Source organism: Ornithodoros turicata, chromosome 10, assembly GCF_037126465.1.
Source record: "Ornithodoros turicata isolate Travis chromosome 10, ASM3712646v1, whole genome shotgun sequence".
Classification (NCBI taxonomy): domain Eukaryota; kingdom Metazoa; phylum Arthropoda; class Arachnida; order Ixodida; family Argasidae; genus Ornithodoros; species Ornithodoros turicata.
The window spans coordinates 5,840,893-5,854,213 of record NC_088210.1 but is presented as its reverse complement, the minus strand read 5'-3'; the positions used below and the strand labels follow the sequence as shown (position 1 = coordinate 5,854,213).

Genomic DNA, 13,321 nt, shown 5'->3' with positions numbered 1-13,321 from the left:
ATCACTCAATTGATCAGTGAGTGAATGAATGACCGAAATCCTGTTTCACGGATTTCGTAGAGTATGTTCGACAGTGAAGAAACAACTTCTATTTCTCATTGAAGCTCTGTGTGCAATAAGGGGATAAGTCGAAAAATCCCAAAACCGAGAAAAGGGGCCTGATCTGATTGTCCGTCCCATTGACACACGTGCATTTCCCGTTTCTTACCCTCCTGTAGCGGGCCAATAAATTGCAATGCGGTTCTAAATTTTCTTTGGCAGATAAATTCTCGTATGTAGATGTCCTTGCAGCAAAAATAGTGAAAAGGGGATAAATTGACTTATCACCTTATTGGATACAGAGGTTCCATTAATAAATAGCAATGTAATGGTCTCATTCTTGTGTCACCTGCGAATGCCCACGTGAGCAGTATCATTTTCGTAGCGTGTTTTGTGCACCATATAAAAAGGGCCTATCGGGGTGTTTCAGTTAAATCCCCGGGCTAAATAATTCGCGAACGGGTGCACCAATCGAAGAACTTCCTTGTTTACAAGTACCTATCCGATACCACCTGCAAGCTGCGCACCGTGTGGATGAGTGGGAGGCACTTATTATTTAAATAAAAATTCAAATGAGTTTCGTGAAAAAACTTAACTTCTAAAGCAGTGTGCTATCGGCATTAAAATGGGTACTACCCCTTTTGGGACCTTCAGTGGACACGTTTTAGAGAAAAATCTGCCACCGAAGCGGGTCATTTGTTGCAGTAATTAGTTGGTTTCGGTTTACATATTTTGTCGCGATTGGTCGCAGTGAAGCGCAAAAGGACGCTCTTTCACTCCCTTATCCACCAATGAATTACACCAATGAATTACGTCCTTTTGCGCTTCGCCGCGACAAAAATATCTAAACTGAAACCAACTAATTACTGCAACAAATGACCCGTTTCGGCGGCAGATTTTTCTCTAAGACGTGTCCACTGAAGGTCCCAAAAGGGGTAGTACCCATTTTAATGCCGATAGCACCCTGCTTTAGAAGTTAATTTTTTTTCACGAAACTCATTTGAATTTTTATTTAAATAATGAGCGCCCCCCACTCACTCACACGGTGCGCAGCTTGTAGGTGGTATCGGACAGAAACTTGTAAAACAGACCGTTCTTCGATTGCTGCACCTGTTAACGAATTATTTAGCCCGGGGATTTAACTGAAACACCCCATAGGGCCCTGAAAACGGATGTCGTAAAAAAAAAGGAAATATTTCTGAGAGCGCGGCGTCTTCAACTCGCCCACCCATAACCGAACGAAAACTAGGCCACCCACATCAGCTGGAACTTGCTCACCAGCGTAGGCGAACTCATCGTATGTGTAAATTTACTACCAATTATTTTAGAACTTGTTCATCATCTTACCGAATGGCTGCTTCCAATACAGTGCTCCGAAGCGACCTATTAAACTCTGCCAATTCGCCTAATCAGTTCATTTGAGAAGGATGCTCCAATTTTCGGGGAATAGAGTGTTGCAGGTACAGAGGAACCGGTAAGCATGGTTCACACTAGTGCGTTCTGCTGCGTGAGGATGCGTGCGGGCGCTGGGTACCGTGACAACAGATACGTGCGCAACCTCCCGCAGCAGAACGCGAGGAGTTCACCCGAGCTCAACCTTTTCCGACGCACGCAGCGAATCGCGAGGCCGCCTTCCGAGCGTGCGCAGTAGGTTTCTCTCTGCGAGAGTGTTTTCAACATGGCGGCCACCGAAGTGGAATCCCGCTCGGCGCTCATTGGCTTACGGTTTGGTGGCGCACGCATTCGGACGCAGGTATGTGAACAGCGGAACGGATTGCTTACTACGCACGCATACGCACGCAGGCGCCCGCACGCAGCAGAACGCACTATAGTGTGAACCATGCTGTACCCCTCACTTCTAACGTTGCGAAACGTAATTTCTTACGAGCACGTTTGATCACGGTACACTATACTGATCATAGTTGCCTCCCCACATAAAAGTACGTATTACCAGTGTGCATTACAAGGGCTATGCACCGGAAAACTAGGCTGCGAAACACCGCTATCCTCCTTATGGTCCTCTTTTGTGGAAAAGGGGAATTTACGCCCCTGCACTGTTAAAACAGAACTTCACCACATAGCACGCTCCTAGCCAACCATCATCTCAAATGGTATCGTTATCTGCCCTGATTTGTCGAAAACGGGAGGCGTACGCCTTTTTGTGACAATTATGAACAGCATAAGTGTCACAAAAAAGACGTACGCCTCCCGTTTTCGACAAATCAGGGCAGATAACGATATCATTTGAGATGATGGTTGGCTAGGAGCGTGCTATGCGGTGAAGTTCATTTTTAAGAGTGTAGACTGTTAAAACAGAACTTCATCGCATAGCACGCTCCTAGCCAACCATCATTCCGAATGATATCATTCTGTGCATCGATTTGTTCAAAACAGGGGGGAGGCGCCTATCTGGGACAAGTTACTCTGTCCCCGATAGGCGCCTCCCCCCTGTTTTGAACAAATGAGGACACAGAATGATATCATTCGGAATGATGGTTGGCTAGGAGCGTGCTATGCGGTGAAGTTCTGTTTTAACAGTGTAGGGAACATGGAAGGACAGACACAACACGAAGTTGAGACTTCGTGTTGTGTCTGTCCTTTCGTGTTCCCTAATCTCGGGGTTTTACATTATGCAACATTATGCTTGTCCCAAATAGGCGCCTTCCCCCTGTTTTGAACAAATCAGGAGACAGAATGATATCATTCGGAATTATAGTTGGCTAGGAGCGTGCTACGTGGTGAAGTTCTGTTTTAACAGTGTAGGGCCACTGCAGTTTCAAAATTTGGTAACTAATGCGGAAATCAACAATCGGGTAGAGACAACCGGGAAAGTGTCACCTGAATTGAAACGTGCTCTAACTCTAAGCTATTAAACGGTGCACTGCAATCTTGAGACAGACAGAATTCGGTACCCACGATATCCACGATTATTTATCGAAAACCGTAACGGAACATGAAGAAACACATGGACAGTTAGCGGGTTTTAGTAGATCGGAAGGTGTGTCATGACGGTTCTGACGTCATGTTGCTGGTATCTCATTTACTAACAGCCATACGGTGTCGGAATCGGAAGGCGCTTACGATTACCTAAAACTCCCAATCTGCCCGAGGCGTCTTCGGATTCCAACAAGGAAGTGCTTTTTCCGCTAGAAATGTTAAATGTAGCGGGGTCGCTACTCCGCCACTGAAAATAGTGTGTTTTAGGGCATCGTATCCTATCTCTTTGTGTACATAAAGGATAGGTTTGGTGGCTCTGGCCAGGGTTGCGGAATGGGATCACCCATACCATTTCAATTCCATTCGGAGGAATGGATATTTGCGATAATTCCATTCCTTTCAATTTCACGGAATGAAAAGGTACGGCCAATTCCCACTCTTGGAATGGCTTGGCAACCCCATTCCATTCCTTTAATTCAACGAATGAAAGAAAAAGGACCGGTAATCGTGCTGGGTAGCCCAGCAGTTCTATAGAGGAGATTGACATTGCCCAGCACGGAAAAAGCAAAGAGACAAGGTTATTGCGCCTTTGACCATGTGGCACCCAGACCGGTCCATTCCAATACCATTCCGCCTACAAAAAAAAAAGAAAAAGAAAACGCCTAATTCCATTCCATTCCTAGGACAGCTTCCGCCATTCCATTCCAATTCCATTCCAGGCTCTGATAAATCTGGAATGATTCCGGAATCATTCCAACTCCGGAGTGGCAACTCCGCAAGCCTGGCTCTGGCGCACGCACGAACAATAGTAAGTTTTAATAACATCGTACGCTATTGCTTTTGCGTGCGTAAGGAATAGCGTTGGTCATTCAGCGCACGTGCAGAATGTTTGCGCATTGCGCGGAACCGCCACGCTATCCCTCATCCCTTACGTACGCAAAAGCGACAGTGCACGGCATACTAAAACTCGCTGGTAGCGGATACGGTATAGCGCCGCCGCAAGGTATAACACTGCTTGGAAGTGGTGGCTTCGTGTCCGTGTATTCACCGCATTTTTCTAGCTTTTCGGTTGTGCTGTATGACGCACGAATGTTTCTTATATTTCCAGCGGCCAGTGTCAGAGATAGCTTTGGAGTTTTGCGCCAACTGATGCGAAATGTTGGGCTGGAAACGTGGCCCATATGGACTCCCACAAACAGCACCCCCAACTGGACTGATATTACTGCAAGGATTTTGTTAGAGGCGGACATAAGGGTTCTACTCTCGGTTGACGTACAGAGGGATCCTGAGAATTCGAGTCTCGTCGTACTTAGCGTGAGTAGATCCTTTGCCGAAGATACCTGACCCCTTTTTTCGACACACTACGGATTTAAAATATCAGATGCGCCGAAACTTAAGGTTATATGGAGAGGGTGACTAATACAGCCTTGGTTTGATGAAAGATGACAGATGGAAGTCACTGAGAGAGGTCAGCCAGCTGTAGGACTCGAACCCACATCATTTGGCCAGGGCTCTACCAATTGCGCTAAGCTAGCCATTTGTATAACTATATAACAAATTAACTATACACCAATTGAAATAAGCTATTTGTCCTTTGTATGTTGTTCCAGCCTCAGAACATCAGTTCTCTCATGTACAACAAGGTTTCGGTGTCGCCTCATTGCTCCTTTTTGAGAATAGCACCCGATAGTTCCTTATGGAGCTCAGTCAGAGAAGTGAAAACCACACTTGACTTGACTGGATCGAACTGATTTACTCAGCATAGAACATCGGTTCGGCAAAAAAGTTGCTGGACACGTGACTCGTGGCGCTGGGGTGGCTTCTATTGATTTCTGCAAAGGGCGCCAGACTCGGGCAGGAGCGATGAGCCCAAGAGGCGTGCTTCTGGGCGGATACTGGGGTGCTGGGTGGGTATTTATTTATTTATTGCAACCCTGAAGGCTCTTGGGAGCATTACAGAGGAGATTGGGCACGATAACACATAACATAACAATAACATGCTAATTGCAAAAAAAAAGAACAAAAAAGGGAAAGAACAGTAAAAATAATGTGATAGATTCGATCAATAATAACCTGTAAATAGCACTATCAAAAACAGTGATAAGATCAACACAGGGAGGACTAAATAAATAAATTTTACAGCATATATGCGCATACTGCACTACGAAAATACACAGCGTCATTAATGTTTATGATTGAAGGAGGCAGGTCATTCCACCCTTTAATAGTAGATGGTAGAAATGAATGATACTGTGTGACTGTCTTACTCTTTTACAGTCTTAATCTTCTTTCGTTGATCGACACGATCCGACACGTAGGATGGTAGTTCTAATAACGATTCCATGAGAATGGAATTGGCATGGTATATATTGGTATCGGGACGGAGCGGGATGTGAAGGGAAAAGGAAAGACACAAACGCGACAGGTCTGAGGGTTCCGTGAAAGCAGGCTTGAGCCTGTCGATGCTCACGTCGGTGCCCTTGTCGTTGACAAATATGGTCTAGTGTTTGTCCGCGTAAAGTATGTCACAAGATGAGGACCAGAATATGGCTGCTGGAGGGGCTTGCGGGCGTCAACATGGCGGAGAAAAACGTGCGTCGCCGTAGACAGGAGCTGAGGAACGTAAGGATCCCGGGAGGAACAGGTGACCGGAACATGGTGACAAAGCTTCGTGTTAGAGGAAAATTTAATATGACGTACGTGGTACTAATTAGAGTCCGGAGTCCCGAGCCGTTTCTACAATTTGGGGATTTTGGATTGTGGATCTTGGGGTCCCGGGCCGGACCATATCCACTTGCAGAACCATACTATCACAAATTGCGATATAGTTCGTGTGTCTTCTGTCATTCCCACGGAACATTGTAGTGGAAAAAAGCAAAAAAAAAGAATAAAAACAAACTGCTCACGGGGCAAAACCTGCGTATTCTATTGAGCATTCGTATCGTGACGCAATGTCGACTTTGCAATGAAATGCGTTTCTTCTTGTTGTCTGCTACGGAATATCTTCTACGCCCCAAGACATTTCCCGCAGTTAGTGGTGCACGATAAGATATGGCGTTCAGCAATTGTACTAACGCGGCAGCTAAAATCGATGACGTTTTTCTCATTCTCCACTGGATATTCTGGGGAATGCGCTTATGTGAATACATGGAATGGTGTGTTTTGCTCTTCTTGCCTTTTATTGATTCGCAGCGACTGTCCACTGTTCACTGTTCCCGTCTGGAGTAGCCGGGTTGTCAAAAAAGCCGAAATTTGGTATCCCGAAATCCCGGGTCTTCGGGATCCCGGGATCTGAACCCTAGCATTGACACGCACATAAGGGTGACGACGAGAACACAAAACCAGTATGAATAAGACTATACACAGCTCAGAACATGTAACCGGCCAAGTACAACGACCAAACATTCAACCAAATATTTATAGCAAAACTAACAGCAACTACACTCTTAGAACGGTCACTTCTAGTAGAGGTAAAGAATATATATGCGTTTTTACATCTAAAAGTAAAAGGTACATTCTTAAAACGGTCATTTCTCACGTTACCTCTGAAAACGGATAACTCCTGCTGTATAGGACTGTAACCTTTCGAAGAGGAAAGAGTACCTTTTATGCTAGAAGTTACGGCTTTTTATACGTAACGTTTACGGTTACCAGATTAAGAGTGGTACATAATGGGTAACGAGCTTACTCGAAACTCTCTGGTGCCCAGAGGTTACAGACAGCGGCATGATCACCCGCAAGAGTTACACGATCACAATGCACTCGATGTGACCCGCAGAACAGCCTTTCCTTTCTTTTTCTTAATAAACATATCCCCCCCCCCCCCGCAGAACAGACTGTTAGTCGTAAACGGGTAACGGTTATCACGGCTGTGTGTGCATTGTGTCGGCGGAGTGCTTTCAGCAGAGGCGGAGAGTTTTCATTTTCCCAGGGGGGGGGGGGGGGGCAAGGGCGCACCGCGAAATAAGTACTCTGGCGGGGGGGGGGGGGGGATATGTTTATTAAGAAAAAAAGAAAGGTAAGCCAGATGGATGTCGGTGTGTTATTCCAAAAAAAGAGTGAAATGGGGAAGACAAAAAAAGCAAAGAAAAAAGAATGCAAAAGAAAACAAAAAGAAGGAAAGAAAAGGGAAATAAAAATGAAGAACACAAAACTAAAGCTGAAGAATCACACACTCTGGCGGGAGGAAGAACAGAAAAAAGAAAAAAAACACAGAGAGAACGTAAACAGTGAACATGTGCACAACTGAAGGCATTACGCCTTTGAAAACTGACTGCAAAAGGAAAAAAGATGCATTGAATTCTCGGTGTTTGACCCGAAATGCGCGCAATATTATGAATATGGTCAATGAAATGGAGCAGCGGGAGTTGAACCCGCTCCCAACGGATATGCGTTCCGAAGATTCTACCGTTACACCTCACTGGCAACTGCTGGTACCTTTCCGACTGCTTCGTTTCATTGATCTGATTGCTTTGGGCGAAATTCAGGCTATGTGTTGTGTCATCCTCTGTGTTTCTTCGCCTCACTTTCTACTGTGATAATGAGTGGGCGGATACATATTTTACAAATTGCAAGATGCATTTTTGGGGTTGGTGTCTCTTCGCTCTTTTGACCCGGGCGCGCCGAGCCCCAAAGGTTGGTGTCAGTCTCTTAGCGGGACTTCCCAGGGGAGGCGGCGCCCCCCCTAGTTCATGTTCCGGGGGGGCAAGGGCCCCCGCGCCCCCCCCGCAGTCGGCGCCTATGGCTTTCAGGTTTCTTCAGCGAGACGAAGTAGCTTGATGTTGAACATAAGTAGAGGAGGTCATAGTCATACCCGATTTCATAAACCTCTGTGCACAAAGATTATGGCGTATAGACAGTGCAAGTGAAGGGCAGATTTGTGAATTAATTTCTGCGTATTTTCGGCATACTCTCAATCTTCACAACTAACCACATCGGTTTTACGCGACGTTGTGCAATGCCGTGTCAATTCTCGGTTACAATAGTTACCTTGTCATAGTTTTTACGTTAGTTTTTACGCCTTTTACTTTTAGAGGTAAAAACGCATATACAACAACAACTTGATTGTGGGATCATAAATGGAGAGTCTCATCGCAAGGGGCGATACTCTTCCGCTTTGCTGGTGGTGATGCGGGGAATGAAATAATGAGCCCCTTCACAATGTGGATCTATGTCCTATGGTATCGAGAAAGGTGAAGAGAGCTTTGAGGGCAGAGCGTTGGTGGACTGGATTGGGCCAGGGACCAAGCAATTTTGTGAGAGAGAGGGGGCGAGAGTCGAGGAGATTAAGGGACCCGGAGAGTATGGCTCGTGAAGGTTGGTAGTGTGGGCAATGAAGAAGAATGCGCTCTAGATCTTCTAGAGCAGCACAGTGACAGCAGCTAGGAGAGTCAACCTGTCCCAAGCAGTAACGCCAGTGAGCTGTGAAAGCCACATCGAGTCGCACCCGATGAATTAATGTAGCATCTTGAAGAGAGAGGTGTATCGTGGCATGCGGAACGCGAACGTTAGATCAACTCTGCTCAGCATAAATGGGGGGAGAGTCTCAGTTATCAATTGGCGGGAAGCCAGGGATGTTACAAGGCGTCGAAAATGAATGAAACGGCGGTCTCTTCTCAGCAGCGCAATACTCCTCCGTCTCCGAGATGAAAGAGCCGCTTCCGCGGCACTGTCGGCAGGTTCATTCCGCGCGACACCACAACGGGCTGGAATCAACTAGAGAACCAGCCTGTGTCCTGCTATGCGTACACAGGATGGTAAGCCATTAGAACATCCCTCACTAGGGGTGCGGGTGAGCCTCGTATGCCAGAATTTTTAATAGCTTGAAGTGGAGTTTTTGAGTCAGTGAAGACTGCCGTTTTCGGCGGGGAAAAATCAACGATGGACTGCAGAAAGAAAAGGATGGCATAGAGTTCCGCAGCTGTTGATGAGGTTGGGTGCGAAATTCGTCGTCCTTGTGCTACGCCTTCCGATGGTATGACGAATGCCGAAGCGGACTTTTCGTTTCTGGATGCGCCATCGGTATATGCTGCTGGAGACGTAGAGAACTTCTCGTCTACTAGAGCATGAAAATGGACTCGAAGGACTTGAGGGGGAACCTGATCTCTTCGTTCCAGAAGGTTCGAAAGACTTACGAAGGTGGGTGGTACCGTCAGAGACCGGGGGCTTCCGATGGTGTTACGTCTTTAGCTACGAAGCCAGTGATGCTCTGGCGTGTCCTCTGCTCTACTCGAGAGAAGTCGCGCTCAGTGCGGTATAGAATTTTCCTGAGGAGCGAGTGACGGGGAATGTGCGCACGCAAACGTAGGAAGTGCTGAGCCCGTCAACGTTGAACCTCAACCAGGAGTTCACCAGCTTCGGGCAGGACTTGCCGTATTTAAGCCATTCTCGGAACTCCAAGGCAGCGACGGAGGCTTCGAGCAAACGGAGTCCGAAGGGTATTTAATGATGTTGTGGAAATCCTTTGCAGGATTGGAAGGCTATAAAGCACATCCGCCCTTATCAAAGCCGCGTGAACTGCTAGAAGGAGGCGCTGACCACAGCCCCATCCTGAGCCAGAAATATGTTGAACTGCAGGGAACCATCGCTGCACTCTTCTACACCCTCAGAACAAAGGGTGGAGCAGTTATACCTGTCGGGAGGTAATATTTGCCGCATGTGTTGTGCCTAAAAGGTTGCAAAGTTCTACCTGCTACCTCACTCTCTCCCACGAATGGCAGGGTTACAACTTCTGATTCGGTGTGCGAGGGGGGCGTACGTCTTTTTATAGCAATTTGGATATATAATAATTGCTTTTACCACCCAATTACACCCTTTATCAGACGCTATGCTGACCTGGGTGGCAATCATAGAAGTTACCACCTTTTCACACCCTTTTTTCCGAGAGTGTGGTAGTGTGGTGAGGTAGAGTGTGGTAGGAGTGCGGGAATGTGTAGAGCGTGTTGGCTGGGACTGAATATGCATGAGAACGCGCAGGGACAAGGTAGCCCGGGACTTTCCTGACTAGGGTTGTTTGTCCAAATAAAATTCAGTTGCTAGTTGAACGCCTCCGTGTGTGTCGCCCTCGTCCCTTTGCGTCCTCAGTCATGTTCAGTTTTGTTACAGGTGACCGACTTAAGAGTGTACGAGAAACGCAAGCCAGGACGAGTAAGGCTATATATACAATTCAGGAGAGGCAACCTCTCTGCCAGCGAAATACAACAGCAAAACATTCCACCTATACTATTTACAACAAGACAGCAGCAGCAGCAGCACTAGTTACAACAGTGAGGCATCCACTCATGTGTGGGCAACAAAACCGCTGTATGCCTACTGTACAGAAAGGTACAGTACGCACAGCAAAGCAACGCAGTCATTTCGTCAAAACATTCGCCAATTTTCTAACTACACACCTTATGAGACTGTACAAGTTGTGGGGAGGAGCGCATGCCCCGATGACATGTCTATCAACGACACGAGCAGAGGGATGTGAATAGCACAGCCGCTCGCTAGTGACTTGTCCCAACGCAGAGAAGTCCCGCTTCAGGATGTTGACGAGGTTAACGCGCAACGGTCGCAGCAACAACAATGTCGGCGTGCTACGTCGTAGGTGCGGCGCAGCCTGACACGGTGCTGTCCACAGTATATCCGCGGCGCAGGCTGTGACAAGAACACTGTCGGTGACCTGACCACCGACGATTGAAGGTCACGGGACAGGAAATTGTATTTTGTAGACTGTACAGTTTGCTGCAACGTTAACTTTAACGCGGCGGCAGCTGGCGGAGCAGTTGGAGAACCCCCCTATCGGCGTTAAGTAGAACTATAGGGAGAGAGCGTTGCGGGCTATCCCACTCGTGCTTAGAGGTGTTTTAAACAGGTCCCCCAAGGTCGCCATTTTCCCATGTATTTGTTCCTATCCCGATGCGTGCAATGCTGGAGGCCGCCCTTAGACACCCCATTGTTACCAGACGTTGGCTTGCGTTTGATTGTAGCGCGCTAAAGATCCAGTTGAAGCACAGTCCAAGCCAGGCCAAGTCACCGAAGGAGAAATGGACGACTGCGCCTGCGGCGCCAGTGGCGGCGCCTGGTACGACAGGTACGCTATGTGATGCACGCAGCCGTGCACTAAATCCTTCCGATCGCTCAACACGTTTAAAAACGGGACCAAAAAGTGAAACACGACACAGAAAGTTGTTATACGCGTTTTATTTGGACATATAAAGGCTAGATTCATTCGCAGAAACAACAAAAACATTTTGCCGCTAAACTTAGCGCGCTGAAGTGATCCGGAACGGCAACAGTGGGGTATCTAGTGGCGGCCTTCTTAGTTGCACGCTTTTCCGAGGTGAGTTTGGGGGACCTGGTTTTAAAGGAAGAAGACGCTCCGCTCGCAATGCGCGGAGGAGGGTTATCGGGAGGAGGAGGACGCTTCTCTCTTTCTCTTTCTCTCTAGTTCTACTAAACGCCGATAGGGTGGCTCTCCAATTGCTCCGTCAGCTGTAGCCGCGTTCAAGTTAACGCTGCAGGAAGCTGTACCTCAACAGTTGCTTGGGTCTTATGTCGTCATGAGGTGTGCATATGAAGCCAGTGCATTAGAAGAACAGAAGCCTTCGAAGTCAAGAAAAGAAAAATGAGAAACGTGTACATTTAGCTACAAGCACACATACCTTGCGGTTGCTTGCTTGCTGGTTTAGTGGTTGTTTTTTGTGCCGTTTCTTTCTGCAGCTGGATCCCCCTGTAAGTGTAACGGGATTACACGATGAACCTATGATGGCTCTGCGGAACGGAACAAGTAAACTCTCTCCAGCTACCATGGCATACATCAAGCTTATCTCAAACTCTATATATGCATTCCACTTAAACGCAAGTGTGCATGATGTGGCGAAGATTGTACTGGACGTCATCAGATTTGAAAAGAACATCTCAGATGTAAGTAAGCATCTTGTGTAACGATTTCCTGAGCATTTAATATTCCAGATTAAGTAGCGCTCAATAGTCAAGGACAAACACTTCCGTTTAACGTGCGTCGCCAAAACGTCCAGAAACGTTGTCGCGCCATCTAACGTCTTTGTGTGAATAGCACTCCATGTCAGCATCCCGTTTCATGTTGCCGGTTATATTTATGCCAAGATATTCAAAGATAGTTATTGTGTTAGGGCGTAGTATTGACTCGTATATTGACATATTAAGTGTGATTTCTTAGTTGTGACATTTAGTGTTACTCTGTAGTATTAATCTCCATCTGCCACACTTCACACTGCAACTAAATTTTCTCAAAATACTCATTTAGAACATCCTAGCCATCACTATTTCGAGTTATAAATTAATCACCATTTCGAATTATAAACTGAGCCACATTCAGCATACAGGGAGCTTCACCTAAAGTGTTATACCCCTGTCACACGGGCATTTCGATCTTTCTCGAATCCGATCTGCATCGAACTTCCCGAGCACGCTCGAGTTTTGACGCTGCTACACGGCCACTTTCAATGCGCATTGAATCGTTGACGGTGTCGAGAATATAGGCAAATGAATAAACGGAACTCATTAATTTCGCGTTTCCTATATAACAGCGATATTAGTGGTTTTATCGTATACCGATGTAAGCATCATTTGTAGCTTCGCGCGCATGTCCGTCTTAAGTTATGACAGTTCACCGTGTTCGGGGATGCAAATGGCGGCCGTCGAGCCGTCTTCAAATTCTCAATCCTGTTATGGGAACTGTCTTGAGTCAAGCAGGATCAAAGTTCGATCCTGCTTGGAAGCGGCCGTGTAGCACCATCCGATCTGCATTGGGTTCAAGCAGGTTCGGTCGAGCAGGATCGAAAATGCTCGTGTGACAGGGGTATTAAAAAATTGTGACTGGCGACGTACCCGTCGGAGTATTTTGGGCCTTTCGGCAATTACCTTCTGGGAACTATTGCCGCCATTTAGGAATTTATTCCTGTCAATTCAACTTTGAAAATTACCAAGCGAACCTCAGACGCAACGCCACATACACAACAAAAGCTATGCACAGTACCGCAACTAAAGTAGTCGAAAAAAAATAGTAAAAATTCCGCTTCAAGCTCCGCCGGCTTTATTTTAACAAAGAAGCGCGCGCCACATGTGCGTCTAGAGGAAGAAGTGTCCCAGCCTTTTGCCTTCTTTGTGATAACTCGGTTCTTTTGTTTTCTTTGTGATAAGACGGTTGTCACCGGCATCAAGGTCAAAGCGGGCGAAAGAAAGATAAAACAAGAGGCGGGAACACTTCCTCCTCTCCCCGCATCTCCCGTGTGCTCTTCTTTGCGACAATCGAGCAGGCGGGGCTGAAGCGGGATTTTTACTCTTTTTTTTTTCACTATTTCTGTTGCGATACTGCCCATAG

At 46.8% G+C, this 13,321-nt stretch overlaps 1 protein-coding gene across 1 annotated transcript in view; it reads left to right on the top strand.

Moving 5' to 3' along the window:
- The window catches only part of LOC135370355 (neprilysin-1-like), a 101,231-nt gene that overhangs the window by 22,279 nt on the left and 65,631 nt on the right, over nucleotides 1-13,321 (top strand). The window contains exons 6-7 of the mRNA XM_064604090.1: nucleotides 4,085-4,290; nucleotides 11,680-11,883. Coding sequence (XP_064460160.1) covers nucleotides 4,085-4,290; nucleotides 11,680-11,883 — 410 coding nt within the window. The remainder of the gene's footprint in view (nucleotides 1-4,084; nucleotides 4,291-11,679; nucleotides 11,884-13,321) is intronic.